Source organism: Plodia interpunctella, chromosome Z (assembly GCF_027563975.2).
Source record: "Plodia interpunctella isolate USDA-ARS_2022_Savannah chromosome Z, ilPloInte3.2, whole genome shotgun sequence".
Lineage (NCBI taxonomy): Eukaryota > Metazoa > Arthropoda > Insecta > Lepidoptera > Pyralidae > Plodia > Plodia interpunctella.
The window spans coordinates 7489275-7511077 of record NC_071324.2 but is presented as its reverse complement, the minus strand read 5'-3'; the positions used below and the strand labels follow the sequence as shown (position 1 = coordinate 7511077).

Sequence of the window (21803 nt, the reverse complement as noted above, 5' to 3'; positions counted from 1 at the left end):
ACTACATCAAATATTTTTATCGATTATCAATAATTTATCGATAGAAAGAAATATATAGATAAAATTAATTGCTTGTAATGAAATTAGTCTTGTTTTAATTGGTTTTGGGCTTTCCTCATGATAACCTCTGATTACTTTATTTTGATTATGGCGAATTTGTGAAGTGTTTTTACAGTATTATTCAAGATTCTTGCTGAGATGTACATTGCTATATCTTTTGTTTGCTATAAAAATAAAAGGGTACGCGACATTTCGTAGTATACGTATGGTTTGGCATACCTATTTCGTGTATATACATATTCGTGTATATGCATATACATATTATATTAGTGTGTAAATAAAATTAGTATCTATTTAATGAAGTGGTTGGCCATTAACTTCTCAATTTTACACGTTGATTATCACCAAGTGTGCAGGTATCCTCACAATGATATCCTTGTAAGTGGTAGTTGATGAAAAATACTGTACGTAAGTCATAATCATATGATATGATTACTTTTCGAACCTGGAACTTTCGGTCGCGGGCTAAACCATTACACCCCAGCACCGCTTCGAAGGCTATCGCTTCGAAGGCTATGCTAGGCAGTCGATAATGAAATTATCGACAGCCTACATCCCTACCAGTTCCTTATCTTGACACTTGGTGACGTTTGACATTGACGTTTAGTTTACTTGGTTGATCATGATCACTGCCGCCGTACCGCTTCCAAAAAATGTTTTATTTTGTACTAGATGTTGCCCGGGGCTTCGCTCTCATGGGAAATTTGAGATAAAATATAGCCTATAGCAATCTTGGAAAATATACCTTTCTAATTATGAAAGAATTTTTGAAATCGGTTCGGTAGTTTAGGAGATTACCCGCTTCAAACATACAAAGTCACCTTTACATCCTTGATAGTGGTGTACCTACACTTTCGACCTTCGACGCGACGATGGTTTCGTGTCAAACTGATTGACAAATATTCAAGAAAAATATCTCATTTCATTCAATGGCCATTGATATATTAAAATAAGCATAAGTACCTAACGTTTTAGCTTGTGTTTACTCACATTTATTATTTGTGATTTGATTTCGTAAACTTCAAATTACGTTTAACGAAGCTATAGTACTTAGTTCCAGAACATTTTGGGGATAATGTCTTTCCTACGTACATATAAGTCTGTGGTTTTTACCATCTTTAAATGATCTTTCCGATGAATGAAAGTTCCATATTAGGAGTAAATATTTTTTTCATATAAAACTACATACCTGCGACATGGCCCCCACAGTAAGTACGTATTTTTAAGCACTACTTAACACCGTAGTAAGTAGGTCATTCGTTGTTAGGTACATACCTACATTTACAAACACAATACTCAATGGTCCAACACTAAATAATGTAAATTGTATCGTGGGACCGGTGAACACAAACACAGCCCTCCCGATCAGAAAGTCTAAGTAGCAAAACGTCCAACAAAGCGAAACGAACTTTTACTTAATGAGCAATCTGCCTAGCTAGCTAATCGAGAAACAGGAACAAATACAAGTAGGTACAAATATTTACTCGTACTGGGAACGTCAAATATAATAGGAATCGAACTCACAACCTCCAGTAGTGTATACTGTATACCATAAGTATATGTACCTACTAATGACCATTAGCCACAACTACGTCGCATTCGCAGTCTAACGTATTATCAGAGAATCTATAGTCTAATCAATCAAACTTTTACCGGTTACGATTAGGTAGCATCGCATATTGTATGTACTTATCGTAACTATGGAACTTCCGTCCGCCCGCGGCTTGCCTCAGTGTAATTACTACTGGAACAGTATAATCATTTTTTCTTTGGGATTAAGGATAGCCTATGCCCTTCTCCGTAGGTACTATACATATTTTCGAGAACTTCGATTCTTGTTATCAAAACCCCATACCTATTTTGCAGAAACCGCCTGAGCAATCGCAACCGCATGTAACAAATTACAGTAAGTTGAAAATTAACCGTTGTTCATAAAAAGTTAAAGCATAGGTATGTAGGTTTTATGCTAAAAAAAATTTGTCATTATTACATTTTACAATATTTGCGATTGGCTGTAAGAGATAAAACATAGTGCGTTGTTATGAATAGCAGTAGGTACATAATAAAGGTAAGTATAGGTACTTATACGAGTACCTTTTATTACTTACTAACCGCGCCCTTGGGCTTCGACCCCGTGGGAATTTCGGGATAAAAGTACTTACCTAATGTATATGTTATTATCAGGTTAAATTTTACCCGTGTACCAAATTTCATAACAATCCGTCCAGTAGTTTTTACCTGAAAGAGTAACAAATATACATCCTCACAAACATTGTATATAGTATTTCAATTCGACCTACAATTGATCTAGCTAATCTCTATATCTAGGAAAATTGTTTTTTTCAATTTTTAAAGTAAAAAGATTTTTCGCATACCTACGAATAATACTAAACCTTCAAATTGGATATTTTTTTCACAATAGGTATTTAGGTTCTAATGGTTTTTCATTCAGGGATTATCTTTAATTAAAGTATGTACAGTCAACAGCACACCAAGTTACCCTGCATGAGTCTAAGGCAGGGCGGCGGTGATTGCGGTGAGTTTGCAATGAATTTGGGTAGGTTGACATGCTGTTGACTGTACCTAATAAATAATTACGCTAGTTCTATTCGATGGTTATGTTTAAGGTAAGTACCTACATTTTCGTGATATATCAAAAGAATACATTACTGTCATAGTTACCTTGGTAGGTAACATACGTATTCCTTTCTGACCCGTGGAACACCAGAGTGGATTACAGTCAGATTAACTAGCTGTATAAATATCGAGTTCTGTTTCTCATGCTACTATACTACCTATATTTAGTTATAGAAGTACCTACAAAGAAAATCCACTAATTACGATTAAGTAATATTCACGAAAGAACAAGATAACATCGATGGAACAAGAGGATAAAAAATAGCTTTTTGTTCCAGTGAAAATAACAAGAACTATCTTCAATAAATTTCCCGCTGCGAAAGTCTGTTGCTTCTGTATATTATTAAGAGCAGGTACTATCGTCATCTCTTTCCTAGGTATAGGAGTAAGCATTATATATGTATTGCAATATTTCTTTGGAAAAAAACTTTTAACTGATCAGGGTATAGATAGTTCCGTTGCAAATATAGTAGTAACCGGGTACCTAGTTCTTGGTGTTTATGTACTGATATTACATGTTGTTCTACTAGTATCTAGTTTCACATTTACTGAAGAACAGATTATTACTTATTTATGGGGTATGTTAGTTTATTTTGTTGTAGATGTAATTCTTATATTATCTATAGCGATATCAGCATTTTTATCTCAAGCGATCGTATTAGGTACCTTAATTTTATTGGCGGATATATGTTACTGGTTATTTATCTTCATAATGTTGCTCCCCGTTGTTAATGGTTTTAGAAAAAGTATATATACGGTCGTAATCAAAATAGTTTGAATTTGATCTCAATATTGTGTAAATTGATAAGACAAGAATATCACTCCTCAATAGTAAGTACCATCTGTATTAGGGTATTACGTAAACAAAATATGTACCTTTACCCTATTGAAATATATTAAAACTCCTAAGACAAATAATACTACTTATACATTTTTTAATTATGTAATTATATAAGTACCTACAAAATTTCTTACATAGGTTATGTACTGTTTTGTATTTACATGTATTGAAGGCAAGGATTTTTGTTAAATAAGAGATAAAACTTTGTTTTAAGAATACTTAATGTATTGTATTTATATTGCACAGCTAACAATAAAATCTTAAAGTACCAATTTACACAGTTTGTCATTTGTTCTAACTTTCAACGGTTCAACCATATTATTTCTTTTATCTATGGGCCCAACGCTTATATTTTCTGTCAGAAATATAACCTAGGTACCTAGGTAGATTTGTCAAATCTCACCATTCTGTTATCAATACACTATGATATCTCACCATTTCTGTTACCACTTCGTGTGGGTACTATAGAAGAATGTCAACAGCAAGTCAAGTTACCCATTTCCATTACAAGCTAAATAAGCTCTTTGGAAATGCTATTGTTGCTTAACAGCAGGCTGTATCTAGTACGACATCAACGGGAGGATGTGGAGCGGTCCTATTCTAAGGCTGATCCACACTACACGCAATAAAAGGCGTGTGGTGTATTTATAAAATATCTACTTATAAATCTCATAGGTAACTATTTTGTTGGTTAATAAAAACTACACGTAGTGTGTAGTTTAGTCCAATTTACAAATAGTTATTAATTTCAAAAATCAATTTCAATATTTTCATCCGAGCAGAGCTATTTTAAATTGTTTGTTTAGAATATTCAACTTTAGTTTAGTGTATAGTTACATACCTACTCGTACTTTGTTTCATTAATGGCGCCATCTACTAACACACAATAATCTACAAACTAGTTACGGTAGAAGCAGAATGATTAAGCGACGACAAACGCAACGGAAATGTATATTCGAGGCGGAATTTAAAAGATCCATAACTTTTTCATTTTTGTACATATTTTAATTTTTCATTGACATTTTTGCTTCATTATGCGTATTCTAATGATATATACAATAAAAAATAAAAAACAAACTGCTGTATTGACAATAGTTGATGAACATCTAAATCGCGCTTGCGACATTTTCACGAATCGTAAATATTTAAATTGCAGCTGTTTTGTATTATACCAGAATTCGACTAGTCGTGTATTCCATATCCTTACGTAACAATAATGATTATAGCAGACGGTGGAGGAAGCACCAAAGTAGTGCATTGTTACTAAGTTTAGAAAAGTACGACTAGCGAATTCTTTTGTCGATTACTCCGGCGCATTAGCGCCACCTCACAATTTTAATAAGTAACATAACATCACTTAGCGAGAATTAAAATTACCACATAAATATAGCAAATATTAAAATTAATACAAAGTATTTTTTTTATGTATTGCTTTACTAAGGTAGGAGTATTTAGTTTGGTGAATAAAGCGTAGGAAACTAGCTATATTATCACGAAATAAAGCTATTTTAAGTGAAAAATCATCAGGAGAGTGTTTTTAAAAATAAATATAAATAAACTACACATAAGCTAACTAGATACCACTACTACAATGATAAATTATTATAATTTAAATAACCACAAATTATTTTGTTAATTATTGAACTAGGTATTTATAGACAGAAGAGAAATAATGTTAGTTGGGAGTTGAATATTTTCTTTCTGTAAACAATTCTCAAACTGAGATCGATATCATATAATTTTCTATAATCATCACCGTATCGAGTGAGCACTGCTAAAGCTAACACTGGTGTCAAAAACATTGTTTGTTTGTATGTCTGTCTGTTTGTACACGCTAATCTTCTGAACTAAGAATGAAACTTTTTTGTTATATAGCTATCAAGCCTGGGCAACATATAAGGTAGGGGATTTTGAAAACTGGAACACCTGATGGAGAACAATTATGGTACGGCTAAACTATAGGAAACATAGAAATGACGCTCTAATAAAAGTTGTTCAGTCTAATGAGCATTTTCTGTTGAGGTATAAAAATCGAAGATCTGGAACACCTGAAGAAGAGTCATAACAGTTCCGCTAAAATATAGAAAGTATACTTTTTCATTCTGATTAGCATCTTCTGTATGTCATTAAATTTATCTAATAGTTTTGACTCCTTACCAAAAAAGGTGACTAGCGAAGTCTAGCATTTAGGAAACACTGTGGTTACACTAGAAAATCAATTTTGTACGATTATAGACTTCAAATAGGTATTTGAGAAACTAAACACTAAACTACATACAATTTTAATCTTAGGTCAGATATACTTACTTGGATGGAGGTACCTACTAATAATAAAGAACCCCAAAAGTACCTACTTAAAGCTATGATTAAATTTAATTTGCAGTCTTTATTAAATCAGATCAATGTCCGTATAACAACGTAAGTAAAGCTTTATAGTAAGTAAAAGAAACACAATACGATTAAAGACTTGAATTATTATAGTTAGCAGCGCGTGATTACACTGTGTTTGTATAAGATAATATACGGCTTAGTATCGTATTTATTTCTTCCACGGACGCCGAAGGGAAGAGGATGTGTTCTAGAAGCCCTTGGCTGATGGAGGAGCAGGTGCTTATCAGCAGCAGCATGATCCGACCCATTCGGGAGGGATCCTTGGCCGCGCAGTGTTTCTGAAGCGACAGCAGCGCCTGGTCTTGAAGCATTTCTATATGTGGCGAAATGTCCGCAACGTCTGCGAAAAAAATCAAATTTAAGTGAAATACCTCTTATAGAAATAATTTGATCGGAAGTCCGGTGAATAGAGCTACTACCTACTACACTAGTTCGGTTTGTGCAAATAAATGTAATATTGCAATTTACTTGTAGCAATAGTTTGTAAGAACACCACAGAACAATAATTAGGTAATTGTTTCAACTGGTGGGTACTTATTTGGCTTCCTGCTTTAGCTACCATAATGTTAATATTCTCCTTGAAAATAAATAGGGTTTGCGTGCGTTATAAATTTGTGGGCATTCAGTGAATTCATCTACAACAATATGTAACACAAATAAGTACCTATTCGAAACAACAATGTGGATTTCAACCAATCATATTCAGATTTGTCTAATCCACACGCCGATATTCGTTCTAGAATGAGTTTAAGTGTTTTGATTTCCTTTTTGATTTGCGGACGGTTCAAACAAATTTGTGATGGCACGTGATCTGTAACATAAAACACAAAATATTTCGAGATAATTATGTTTAAGTGAATACCTCACTCGTAAAAACCGATGTAAAATTACCTTCTTCAAAACAAAATGAACACTGAGCAGCACTAAGAATAAATAATTCTTTCCAATTATTTAGCAATAAAGTCTTTTGTTCCGTACTTTTCAAATTGGCAAAAGATGATACGCTGTGAAGCCATTTTATAGATGTTACTAAAACTTTAGCCGCGGGGTTGTAGCACTCCTCCCTGGGCATCATCCAGCTGTCACATACAGATTTGCACGACCTCGACTCAAGTGCGACCTCATCACATAGCTTTGTACTTTCTGCATTCCGAATTATTTTATTATAAGTTTGTATTTTTTCTGAAGCAGCATCATTTTGATTAGATATGTGCAGAAGAGGTACATTCCTTGATACTATATGAATCGGAGGTTCAAAACTATTCGGAGAACGTCTCGTATCTAAAACAAGCATAAAAACTAAAATAGAACAATATGCAAAGTTTAACGAACAAATATTTAATGATTTCGCGATACAGCCGCTTTGTAAGATGTGTAAAGGCTTGCGTTTTTAGGATATCTATGATGTAATTCGCTGGGCATAATGTCTCATATAAATAAAATTGCAATTATTATTTATTATTCTAAATTACCCTCATTATTCTGATCGACAGGATCTGCCTTAAAAGCCTCTTCAGAACTTGATACCTCATCTTCTTTGACTTTGTCTGGTGGCTGCGAGTTTGATCTTTCATTGGGAGTCAACGAATACACGGGCATTTTTATATCTTGCACTGGTTCTTGAAAATGGTAAAAAAATCTCATTAATATCAAAATTCTACCAAATAAACATGTCCCAACAAAGATATTTACTTACTCGTTGGTTCCGCACTTGCATTGGAATTTTCGCTTGACGTTGCAGGTGCAGGCGGATAGAAAATGTTTGACGGGAAATAGCTTAGATGCGGAGCGGGGTAATGCAAGGAAGTCGAAAACAGCGGAATCTTGAACGGGTTGAGCGAACTAAGAGATCCGATTTGAGAGCCTAGGATGGGGTTAAGTTGTGGCATTTCTAGAACCGTTTCGGGAAGTCTTGACAACGGAAGGTCTTGATAAGAGCTTGGTAGAAAAGTCGCATGTGAAGTTTGAAACGTTTCGTGATGAGAAGACATATTATTATAAGTAGAAAATGGATGAAAAGCTGGGAAAGGCAGGTGAGTTGATGGTGGGAAGATGCTTTGTCTATTGACTCCGTATCCTAGTTTCTGTAACGCTAATTGATGATGTGAAGCGATGACGGGTCGTGGTGCCCGTTCGTGCTGCACCGCTGCAAACGAATGATCAAATTAATTGTGTAAGAAACACAGACTATTATTTAACTCAAATTCTAATTCAAAATTCAAATCATTTATTCTGAAATTAGACCTTCACAGGCACTTTTTCTCGTCAATCTTTAAAGTTATAGTTATTTCTCACAAGCTAGAAACTACTGGCATTTTGGAACGACCACTGCTGAGAAGAAATGCCGAAAGAAACTCATTTGAACAGTGTTGGTCCCTATCATGCCAGATCGGCTTACCATTATTGTTTCTTACAATTTTTTTTTCCTTTCTAATAATATATAAAAGTACATAATGTACATAGTCAAAAGGTATATCAAAACAGGTTATGATTGTGATCCGAGTGCTGATTATAATATATATATATATATATATATATATATATATATATATATATATATATATATATCGATGTGAAACACAATTAACTTACATGAAAATATATGAGAAACGAGATGACCAGTTCCCTGTGGCAGCACCCGTTCACGAGTTGACGCATGGGACAGCCATCGCGTAGCTCAACCATAATAGAGGGAACCTCACGACCCGGCCCACGACGCCACCACCAGATTGACCATTTGAGTGAGCATGACACACTCGATTCCCATGACTTCATAATTACAATTCTTATTCATCGAAATAGAAGTATAATTCAGACACTTGAAGATCACAAATCACGTACATGTTTTACAAATAAAATTTAAATGCCATACGAATTATTATAACAAAATTCAAAATTATGAATAAAATAATAAAAAACAGTAAAATAAAAATTAGGAGATCATGTGTGGAGTGGCAAAGTTGTCGGTTGTTGTTTAACCTTAGGTTAAATAATAGTTTGTGTTTGTGTGAAGACACCATCTGTATAAATTTTCTTCAAATAGTTTTGCTTTCAATTGATGGTAGGAGATCGTGAAAGAGTGACAAACATACAAATACCTCACAAACTTTCGCATTTATAATATTAGTAGGATATACCTTTAGATAAACATCTAAGACTCAGGTTAATATCAAAAATATAATGTCCTATCTTGACCTGATCTGGGTTCGAACCCGGGATCACCGGGAGCAGGAGTCCGGCTTGATGACCAGACCAGGCTACAGAGTTCGTTCTAAATGAATATTTTATGAAAAATCAAAGTATGACTTATATCCGTTTTAAAATGTCATTTGTAGTATTATTATTTCGATGCTTACTGTGCTTACTGTACAAGGTATTCAAAATACTAGTGCTTATATAGATTCCGACCGACGTATGTATGTGAATCTAGATGTGGTGAGTTTTTTAACCGACGTTGTCGACTGTCGGTTAAAATTACAAGTGTTCAGGATGACACAATCACTTAAAGAAAAGTATGAGTCGGCTGGGCGATGAGGCGCGATCAATTTGATATGTAAATAAAGTCGGGTGCGAACACCGGGTGTCGTTGACAGCAGCACTACCCAAATGTTTATTTGCTGGCACCCTAACTTTGAGAGTCAAGATTTTTTACTTTGTAATAACTCTCGAGTTTGTAACTTCAACCGTGTGATTTTCTATACTAACGAGCTAAAAAGAGATTTTATGAAATAAAGTTTTAGTTATGTGTATTAATAGATATGTTGTATACGTACGTCATATTGTTATCTTATTGAAATTTTCATTGAAGACCTACTTGGATAGATCTTTTCACTTCCATAAATCATTCTATTTAATTTCTCCTCACTATAGAACATAATATTAAGTGTGTTCCTTAGTTTTCGCGAGATTTAAGACCTGAGTCCGCATACGGGGTATGCCAGCGGGGGAGGGGCAAGGGGGCAATACCCGCGAGCATCCCCCTCATTCTTTCTCACTCACCACTTACTGACACTTGTCTACCGCAAATACTCGAGATGTTTCCTAATGGAAAATACATGCTGCGAACGAGGACGCCTGGATAAATACTTTATTGAGACAAGTGCTCGGCCGTGTTGCGATTGATTGCCATGGCGTGCACATTCTATTTTTCATAAATATGGCGGTTTCATTGTCACATGACTTGTCATTTTTCAAAACGATATCTTATTCAGTCATTGAATAAATAAATTAAACATAACCATTTAATTTGTATGTTTATTTTTACTTACAATCATAAATAGATATAACAATTTCAATTGCGTGTCAGGGTACCTAAGGTATGTCCTGCAGACCTGCACATGTTTTTATACACTATTTAATAGAGATTTATATTTACTTTAGATTCAGATGCACACCTCACCGAATCATACCTTTTATTGCCTTCAAACAAATCTAACTATATATTTTTTTTATTAATCAACTAAAGAAATTAAAACTAATATAAACAAATTATTTTAAAAAGAATGATTTACCTATATTTACAAAAATGCCAGCTCTGCAATTCGTTACTTTGAGGTAGCGTGCTCAAAAGGCTGACAGCATGGCCACGTTGAAATAAGATGTCATAACATCAATAAGACGTTATGACTATGATTCGGGATAACACCAACATATGAAATAAAATTTAAATCGATTTTTAAAGTCGACTGTGTAAAGTCTACATTACAGTGATGATGAGTTTATAGAATTATGAAAATCATTATATTTCATACAATTTATTTTACGTGTCCACCCTTCAACCCTTCCGATTTTTATTGCGATTTCTACAAATTTTGCCCGAGTCATGTGCTCAACCGAGTAAGAATGTTGAACAAGTTAAAAGTAACGTACAATCCACAAACAGAATACGAAATAAAAAAATATTTTAGGACACACATAATTCAATTTCAAAGACGTATCAAATGATACCCCATACGTGATTAGTGTTTTTCGCTTTTATATAGATAGAATATAGATAACTAAAGTATTTTTTTGTTAAACAGATATTATTATTATTTGTTAATGTAAGTTTAATTTAAACTTATTCAAAGTTATAAATAAAGTAAACAAAACTATAGTAATATAAAAGATAATTAGAAGTGTAAATATATGTTGGTTTTAAAGAGTTGGTCGATTATTACTCGTAAACTAAAGCCAAATTAGATGTCACGGTTTTCATTATAATTTCGTTATATATGAGTGAATTCCTACCAACAATCGTTTCGTTGGTAGAGAAAAGTGAAAAAACATCTCTCTTCACGTGAAGAGGTATGTTTTTTAAAAGATTTTATTTGACCACTTTATGATTAATGTCCATACCAATATCAAATTTCATCATTTTAGTACTAATAAATAGTTTTTGGGTTAGATCGCGAACGTAGGATTTATCTTATCCGCATTACTTTTGGATGGATATCTGGATATTGTGTGAGGAGGTAACAAATAAATTTATTTTAGCATTTCTAATATATTATATAAATTTATATATATATAAATTTATTTCAATACCCGGTCCCGGGTCCGCTCGATCCCCGGTCAGGTCACGATGGAAAATGATATTTTTAGTTTGACCTGGGGCTTGGATGTCTAACTAGATACATACACGTTATAAAATGTGGTTTCTTTGAATTGATCTCCATAACCCAATCTGAAACTTACTATATTCGTTAACATAATTAATACATTATATTTTATATACCACACAATCGATTTGGCGACTTCTGGAAGGGAACATCCAAATCCCAGGTTAATTCGTAAAAGATCATTTTCCATCTTGACTTGCCGCGCTAACTCAATCTATGTGATATATTTGTTCATGCTATGATCCATATATTTATTAAAATTAAATATAATTAAGTGAATAACATAGTGGAAGACATAGTTTCTTCGTGGACGCTGACCACAAGACCAACTCGGTAAAGTACTTGCCCCCTGAACCGAGAGGTCCCGGGTTCGATTCCCGGTCGGGTCATGATGGAAAATTAACTTTTTCTGATTGGCCCGGGTCTTGAGTGTTTATTTATATACTAGCTGATGCTCGCGACTTCGCGAGGCCGAACAATTTTTAGTCATGAGTCAAAATATATATGTACATCTGTATAGAGAAATTTATCTGTACAGACAATTCGTAATGATACCTGTACAGAAGATATTCATACGACTGAAATATATATTTCCTATAATTTAGCTGGATCATTATAACTCTCCTTCAGGTGTTTCAGATCTTTGATTTTTATACATAAACAGGAAATTCTTTTTATGTATAAAAAATTTTGTTACGGCGTCATTTCTATATTTCCTACAGTTTACCTTTACCACCATTGTTCTCCTTCAGGTTTTCCGGTTTTCAAAATCATTTATACGATATATTTTGTCCAGGCTTCATAGCTATATAACAAAAAGTTTCATTCAAATCCGACCAGTAGTTCCGAAGTTACGTGTTCGAATAAACAGACAAACAAACAGACAGAGATCTTTTTAAAATTCTTTCTCTGTTACTATGACTCTATCGCCTAATTTTGTTTTCATGTAAATATATTCAATGTACAGGATTTTTTTCTACGGTTTTATTATATGTATTGATTGATGTATTTGTTATAAAATATAGTAACGTTGAGTTACTATGCCATAACACAAGTCTCGAATTTACTTTAGGGCTGTGTGATTTGTCCTAAAAAAAATAATACAAAGTCTATACAGAATAAGAAAATAATATGACAAAGAACAGAATAGTTACCGTCTTTTTTCATGTTAACGCTCAAGCACTTTGAGAAGCGGCACGCCTGGCACTGGTTACGACGAGTGACGTCCACCACACACCGGCCGCTTTCCTTACACACATAGTCCAAATTGCTGTCGATGTGAAAAATTGTTAAGTGACAAATACACATATTGTATGTATAATACCTACTAATTCCATGGGGAAACATAATTGAAGTTTCGAGTGTAGGTAGGTACTGTTAGCTTTTTCATGTTGTTTTTATGCCATCAAAGTTTCATCACGCTCAAACGCATGTTTTTGTAATTAAATAACTTTTGTCTTTGAAAGTACGCCATTCCCGTAGGATTTGATCAAAAAGTCAATGCGTTGTATAATGTAGATCGCGCGACAGTACATATAAATAAAACGTAAGGATTTAAAAAAATATATCGCGGGTAACACAACAGCCTTACATTTTGTGCGTGTAAATTTTGATTAATTCGCATAGGTTTGAACCTAGGTTACTTTTTTAATTTCACCCCCAGAGACTAGAAATGTTAAAGCATGACAATTGCATTTAACAAATTTTTTCGCGGACAGAGCTGCGAAAAACTGTTAGTCTTTTCTTCTTGTTCGTTATTGACGTATCTTGCTGTACGTTTTGACAAACTCTCTAGGCTCTAGAAATAGGTACTCATTACAAATATATACATTGACAAAATAAAACACAGAAATGATACATATAATGAATTGTTTCATTATATGCGCGGGTAGCATCGTAACGCTAGCTACTCGAAGTAGTAATCTGTCTACGAAATATCTACGACTTTCTTATTCATGGAGTAGCGGAAAATCAGAGGCAAAGCTTCATACAACTGCGTTTAAGTACACTATTACAATTGTAGCGAATGTATGCGTATCTATTATATTAGCCGCTGTGTTGCGTACGCGCCACTACTGGATATAACTTGTTTACACCTTGTGTTCGGTTTGTAGACAAGCTGAGGGTATGCAACAGCTGTCATAATACATAGTCAAAAACCATGGTAAAAAAATGTTTTTCTGAAATAAAGTGTAAGTAATATTATTTTATTGAAAACTTCTTTGCCTGACCAACAAAAATAGGTAACGGTTTTGCACGATCCTTAGAAGCTTTGCCTTTCCTCTGCTACTAGTGCAGAGCGGTGGTAATTTACTTCAAAAGCCATGTGATATTGTAACTCACCGGCGGATGCTCCTCTTGAAGAAACCTCGGCAGCCGTCGCAGGACGGCACCCCGTAGTGCTTGCCTGAGGCCTTGTCTCCGCACACGCGGCACAGTGACTCAGGCTTGCTCCCGCAGCCCTCCATTGTCTTCTTGTCTTTAATCAGTAATTAATGAGCTCGTTTTCGGAGTATATAGAAATATGGTAAGTATGTAATGTACTTCGATTTCAATATAGGAATTCAATTGATGCTAAATCAAGAAGCCTTGAATCGGCAGACGTTCAAAATTTACTTTTTTTTACAAAGCATAGTAGTTAGGTAAACCATCTAGTGGGTTTCCTGAACGTAGGTAGTCACCGCCGTGACAAGAGCTATTATTGAATTTAAAATTTGTGTTATGCGTAAAATTAAAGAAAAAGCATCTATCAATTGTAGTTGAGCGCAAGTGACTGAAGTCATTGTATTTGTATTCAAATCATGTAATATTTTGCGAAAAGAAACCTTAATACAAACCTACCTAATCGTTTGGACCTGGGCATAACATGTATTTCATACTCTTGGCAAATTCATGGTAAACTAAAAATTGTGCACTGAAACATGCAATCACTTCATTACCTATAATGAAATAATGGGCTTGTTAAAGGTTGTTTGTTGTTTGTGTATAAAAATATGCGCATAGAGAATGTTTTTGCACAATGGCTCAATCAATTTATCCGTGGGCCGCGAGCACCCTTGACGTGGAAATTGAAAGGATATCGTCGCGTCATCGGCGGTGGCATTAATAATCGATTGATTATTCAAATTGGCGAGGACGCGAATTCTTACGTATAAAATATGGAAAAATGACTTCCTGCGCCCGTTTTATAATATGTGGCCACGTGTCGACATGTGGATGGGGATTTGATTTAGCGTGACTAATGTTCTAATTTTGACTTTGTTATTTTATTAATATAGCTTATTTTCATAAATGTAGGAAAAGGAAGTTGATTCTTTGATTATTAGCAGGTAGGTCTACAAATATGTCAATGGGTACTTCACCCACATAGACAGATACATAATACATGTAATATTAATCATCTGTTCAGTACGGGCAAAATCTAAAAACTAGCTTTAATAATAAATATAAAATACCTACATATGTCCATAATTTTGTCATTTATAATTATTAAGTACGATACCGCGCCAAACAAAACTATAAAATCATTAATGCTACGTCTATAAATCCGTGTGCATTGCATTAATGTTTGTGTTATCAGTTGATTCAATCGCGGCAATCAGTCAGTAATTTCTCTGTCATAACTTACAATTTTACACTGCGATTGACTGGTATAATCATAGATTCAGGATACAACTAGGCAGTTACTGATTTTATAATTTACCGCTCCTGTAAAGCAGTAGGAATGACATTCTTTGTTTTGCGGCAACCGATGTTGCGATTCCCACGGACTCATGTTGGGGGTGACTACCACTTGAAGTCGCTATTAGTGAACGTAACTTATTTATATATGGTAGGTATTTGCACGAAACCGCGCATATGTCATGTAATTCGGTTATGTGTACAAGTTGTAAATACATGTAAATATTATTATTAATAATTCATGTAGCAAAAATATAATAATAGAACAATAATCCGACCTGTGGACCTGACAACTATGGATGTCGAAGACGTTTAAGAAAAAAAAACCAGATAAACCCTGCGTTCTGATTCGGAATTCGACTGAGTAAAAAATAAGCAAAAAAGATAGGATAGGTATTGAATAATAGTAGATTGTAGCCAAGGGCTGTAAGGCATCAATTGCAGTATTTAGTTAGTAGCTATAGTTCGAGGGTGCAATTGATGCTTACACCCGAACTACTCTGCTTTACATCTCGATTGTGAGGTAAGTAGAAAAAAAAACCCGGCATTACAAGAATAAAACATTTTGTTACCTAGATTAATTTATAAGTTTCCTACTCCCGCCTTTTTTCATTAAAAAAACCAAGTAGGTAGATAAAGAACTTTATGTTTTTTTTTCTAGAACGAATTTGACCTTCGCCATTCGATACCTAGGTATTTAAAATTGATGACTATTCGAATACGAAGACAGGGCTGAATAGCGAAACCTCTTGGGTCATTGGGCTGAATGTATGATGTCTATTCCCAGTATGATGTTTCTCTAGCTACATTATGACCTAAGAGCGCTAATTGGTCACCTACAAGCCCCATTTGGGGTTAATAAGGACCTACTAACCGAATATGAGAGATGTAAAATATATTTAAGCATTCCACTCAATAATATCGGGCAGAAATTCTAAACCATCCATGACTTGGCCTAAAGAACATTTATACTTTACAAAAAAGGCACATTTGTATCATACCGCCTTCAATTCTCGATTGTTATCGTATCGATCATTAATGACAGTCGGTAAACGCGGACATGTTGCCGTAATAGCGGCGTGGTGCGTAATACAATTACACCGTATGTGCGCTGTCGGCTAAAGGCAAGGGTGCCCAATCGCTAATTAGCTAGGATATCTGTTACGACATACCTTTTAATTATAGTACTATAAGTCAATGAAATTATGTTTAGAATAATTGAGCTAACGAATAATTAGTTTAAAATTATTGTGTGATACCTAGTCAACATAACAAACAACTCCGATTTACTCTGAGCACAATATGTCATGAGATAAAATGTATTTTGTAATTCTGTCCCGTTTTGAAAAGAACGCCGCATTTTAGGTAACTACTTGTTCTCGTTTCTAAAATCAGGGAATTTGATATGACTGAGGAAATATTCTTTTTATATATGTACTGAAATACATATACTCGTACATAAAACAACACCATTTTCTTTTTTATGAGGCCCATACTATAAAACTGACATCACCAACAGCAACGATTGTTGGACAAATTTTGACATAAGGTGCGCAATAATGCGCCTTTACGCTAGCACCCGCGATTTACTTCGCGATGTAAAATTATAAAATCTAACGAATTTAACTAACAAATAACGTTATTTTTTATATCCATATATTACTACCCAGTTTTGATGGGCTTCTGATCTAGCAATCTTGTACAAAACGGGTAGTGTTAAGGGTTCGAAACGTAATGTAAGACGCATTGGTTTGGGTAGATACAAAACTGCGTCTATCTATCAAACGTAAAGGTCCTACGTAGGGCTGGGGATAACGGCGGTTGTGTGGAATATTTACAAGTAAATATATTGACTGCATAGTTAAATGGTGTTATTATGAAGCCACCCCGGGGGTTGCGTGGCTTTTGCCAGAGGGCAGCCAGTGGCATGACATTTGAACCGAACACCCTATCGCCCAATCGGGTGGCAGCGGCACAGATTTGTACTTATAAAGTAATTACTGTAGGTGTGAAGTATTAAAACTGCATAAACATTATTATAAATATGAATGTAATTTGTTTTGTTAAGGACGGATTTTATAGATATATCCTTACATATTATAATATTAATGTAAATATGCGTTGAATGATTGACAAAAAAAAAAGTCTGTGTAGTAAACCGTTCAAGAGTTCCCTCGTCGGTAGCCATTTCTAGGTGCACCATCAGGTCATGCTTATCATAATAATGCATTGATGATCAAATTAAACGTGTACAAAATTTCAGCTCAATCGGTTGAAAATAACATTGATTTGCAAGTTTCCAAGTTAAATCGCATTGTCTATATATAATGAGCGCTATAAATAAACCTACCTAACTACCAGACGGATTTTGTACGGTTTTCACTCATAGATAGTGTCATTCAAGAGAAAAGTGTAGGTATATAATTTATTATGGTTTTACTCGAGCGAAGCCGAGACGGACGACATAATATGTATAATCTAGATAAAATAGATATATTTAAGGTATTCACTATTCATAGATTGTAGTAATGCAACTAGATCACGCGAAGATTTTTGAAGATGGTTGGAAAGCCAAATGCGAAAATAAATTGGCTGGTATGTTTCTAAGCTCTCCGCGCTTTATCAACTTCTCCAACAATATTGTAGTTTTGCATACAATTAGTTTAAAGTAAAGAAAAATGAATTCATTAGTAAATTAATTTTATCCCGGAAAAATAATTGCTCCCGTAGCTGCGGAAAAAAGCTAGTATATAATAACTTAACCAAGAATATAATATACTTAACCAATTTCCTGGTTCTTTGCATTTTCTTTTGATAATGGACAACAGCAATAGAAGACAATTTTTTGTTGAAGTAAGGACTTTATACAGAAGATTAGGTAAATGGCGTGCAGAGTTAACAGTGTGCGTTACTCCAGCTGGAAAGTATCTCCTACAGAAATATGAATAGAACCCATAATTAGTGCCTAATTAGCTATGTACGTGCCCGGCATAAAACATTTGTGCCTGCCGTAGTTTTTTAAAATGGAAAAACGATTTCTGCTGGAGTAACGTTGTTCTAGCAAGAAAATTTTAAACTAATAATCGGAGAGCGAAATATTGTTCATGGTCAGGTAGTTTATGTGTGTGGAAGTATGTGCCGCGAAAATATGTAATTTGTGCGTGTTTAGGTTATGGAGATACTGAGTTTTTTGCTGGAGTAACGTTTTGCAAATCATGTTTCTCTTAAACCATTTCAGGTACGCATGTAGACTAAATATACACGAGTAAACGCACAAGTCCACTGAAAACTGTATTCGATTCTTCTTGATGCCTTATATATCCATAAGATTCAAAAATGTAGGTACATGCGTTATTGAATTGTAGTACTAAAAGTCTAAACGGCGCTATCATTAGTTTGACGTCAACATACAACAACCCAAAACGTGCGGATGCGAACCAAAAGTTGGTGCATATAATAAAATAAGTCAGTGTATAATATTTGATGATGACGACCTCGATGGCGCAGTGGTAAGATTCTTGCCACTGAACCGAGAGGTCCCGGGTTCGATCCCCGGTCGGGTCATGATAGAAAATGATCTTTTTCTGATTGGCCCGGGTCTTGGATGTTTATCTATATATGTACTTGTTATAAAATATAGTATCGTTGAATTAGTATCCCATAACACAAGTCTCGAACTTACTTTGGGGCTAGTTCAATCTGTGTGATTGGTCCTAATATATTTATTTATTTATATATTCTTGCTAGAACAACGTTACGCCAGTAGAAATTGTTTTTTTTAATTAAAAAAAAATACAACGGACACAAATGTTTTATGCCGGGCACATACATAGCTATTCATATTTCTGTAGGAGATACTTTAAAGCTGGAGTAACACACACGAGGTAACAAATTTACTAGAGTATTTATAGTATAAGGATATGATTAGGATGTTTGGGAGTTCATACCAACTAAATAAATTGTTTTTTTAAAAACAATTTTGTACAGACGTGTATTCGTAACTTACTTATTTTAAGAGTATCTTATTACAGTGTCGTAAGTTGTTATTTACCAAAACTAAGCTGAGGATGAGGCGTGTGGCAAACGTGTTTATTAGTAACTTAAAACAACAGGTTAACGTCAGGCTTTATCATTTATTTTAAAGGTCTATTTATTTGAGCTCGGGCCCCAATGAAAGATAAGTAATAAGGTTGAAGAATGATGGATTGACGAATGAGACAGATGTAGTTTGGGCATGCTCTGAAACTGCCTAATTTAATACAAACGTTGCTTACAAACTTTTCTAATATAATTTTTTAATTTCGAAGTAAATAACTTGGAACTACAAGGGGTTCCCCTTATATTCTATCAGAGCTTTAACATCTTTTCTTATATATCATCCTATCTTATATAGATATTCGTGTTCATATTTTAAGAACCTCTGTATAGATTTAGAACATTGAAATTATGGTCTATAGTTATAAGTATTCAGCAGAACCTCAAAACTTGAAACTTGTAGGTCATATATTTCCGAAGTTATGCGAAAGTAAAGTTTCACGATTGCTCTACGACACTATCACATACTCACTGATCACAAAGAAATAGAACTTTAGTTTGATGGGATTTATGGTGTACAAAAAAAAGATCTGATGAAGTTATATGACGAAGAACCATGAGAATTCGGCTAAAGCATTGGAGAAATGGAAATGTCGCCTTAATAAAAGTTATTCAGAGCTATGGAGGGATAGCAAGTGGACAGATTCGCAAATGAACAGATTTTCGGGTGGACGGACTAGCAACTGGACAGGACATGTACAGTTCGTAACTTACCGATAACCTATAGAAGGCAATGGCAAACCACTTCATTAATATTGCCAAGATAGTCCTTGAGTCGATCTACTTCTAATAATATTAATGATTTTTCTATATATCGTAGATCTTATCAAACATTAACACTGAGGACAGATTTAAAGTCGCCTAAAAGCATCTGAAATGACTTTTACATATCACGTCTAGTAGAACGTTACGTTACGGAATGAGACCCTTAGCCATAATGTTAACTATGTATATTTTATATTTTTTAAATATAGTCTGTTTTTGTAGCAACGCTGATTTTCATAATGCCCAAAATTCAGGTATATCAGGAAAAAGTAATTCAGGTATATCTTTTTTTATTGTAAACATTGGAATATCTAAATAGTAGATATTTCAATCATAAACATTTAAGGTATCGAAATATTCAAGGTATAACGCAGTGGAAAAGGAGTACCTACCGTATTGATTATGAATTATATTATTTTCTTAGTGACTAGGTACTTAGTTACAGTATTTCCATATCAGTTTTATTTTTCATATTTACTTTATCTCAGTAAAGTCGACTTCATAAAAATATAATTACTTATTGACTTGCACTTATTTTACTTTAATTATAAATTTGATTAGGTGTTTTCTATTACCATAATATCGGATTTAAGTTATCTTTTACATGGTTTATTTTTTGCATTATTTTGCCAGATTTATTTTGTCAAAAATCAAGATTGTTTTGAAAAACGAAATTTACATTTTTATAATATGATAAAATATTAATTGCTCACCTTTAATAGTTTCCTCCAGCACAAATCACGGTAATCACTTTACACCACAACTGACACACAAAAATGGTATAACTGTCATCGGGGTTGGAAAGGGCGGCCGTGCAGCGAGGGGGTGGCGGTGCTAGCAAGGCGGGGCCTGGACCCACCCTGTAGAAAACTGCCCCTTCATTGGCCCGTTTGGTAGGCGTGCACATCCACGGGTTCTTTTCATAACTAATTCAGCAAGCCATTTGTTGCCATTGTATAACTTATATTTCCAGAAATTATAATGGGTACAGTCTAACTGCCCTTCATATTTTAATTTAATCCTGGCACTAGAGTAGCGCTTTCTGGTAGCAACGCGGTATTTTTTTTAACTGAACATATATTTTTCAAATTTAGAGAAACATTTATGAAAATATAGACGATTTTAGGGAAACCGAGTCGAAGTAAGAAGATTTAGGTTGCCCAAATGCTACATTGTATATGAGAATTCAATTGCAATGGATTCCAACTTTAGTGGATTCTCATATGTTATGGACCAAGTGATTAATAGAGCGTTATCAAAAATACCTGCTCATCTTGTATGATGCCCAAAATGACAGGGCATATGCCAATATATAAATAATCATATTGACGAGACATAACCTGGAGCGTAAAACAGAGTCCACGAATCAATCTTGTCACACCTAACCCTAGAGTATTATTCCTAATCGCGAAGCACGTAGGGGTGAGGTGGCCCGCGAGCTGAAGAGCAGGTAATGGGGGTCACCACAGCCTCGTAACGCCGGAGCCGTGAAAGAAGCTTTGTCTGTGACATTATTACTTCTTTATTACCATAAAATAAAAATGTGTTTCATAGTATTCAATACAAAACCCGATAAACCAAATAAACGGAGGTAATTCTCATTATAACTCATTTGAGTTATAGTTCTAGATTTTTTGTATATGTTACTATCGTGTGGCAATTATTTAGTTGCCACATGACAGTAATCATAATGTCCAGGTTATGAATTAGATGGTTCAATTTATTTATTCTAA

The 21803-nt window shown here is 34.4% G+C and overlaps 1 protein-coding gene and 1 long non-coding RNA gene across 3 annotated transcripts; one reads left to right on the top strand and one right to left on the bottom strand.

Moving 5' to 3' along the window:
• The first annotated feature begins 518 nt into the window (after positions 1 to 518).
• On the top strand, positions 519 to 3736 carry LOC135310058 (uncharacterized). 2 transcript variants are annotated; one of them, XR_010370345.1, is made up of 3 exons: positions 519 to 1268; positions 1927 to 1966; positions 2976 to 3736. It is a non-coding gene; the product is annotated as an uncharacterized LOC135310058 (long non-coding RNA). The 2 variants fall into 2 exon arrangements; XR_010370346.1 differs by having other exon boundaries at positions 519 to 1272.
• Positions 3737 to 4032: 296 nt separating this feature from the next.
• On the bottom strand, positions 4033 to 20836 carry LOC128683270 (nuclear receptor subfamily 2 group C member 1-like). The gene is made up of 8 exons (XM_053768707.2): positions 20784 to 20836; positions 13873 to 14008; positions 12684 to 12799; positions 7626 to 8075; positions 7402 to 7548; positions 6821 to 7210; positions 6594 to 6740; positions 4033 to 6269 (listed from the first exon to the last, which is right to left on the bottom strand). The coding sequence occupies exons 2-8, from the start codon at positions 13995 to 13997 to the stop codon at positions 6034 to 6036; spliced, it is 1611 nt and encodes a 536-aa protein (XP_053624682.1). The 5' UTR covers positions 13998 to 14008; positions 20784 to 20836; the 3' UTR covers positions 4033 to 6033.
• Positions 20837 to 21803: the final 967 nt, after the last annotated feature.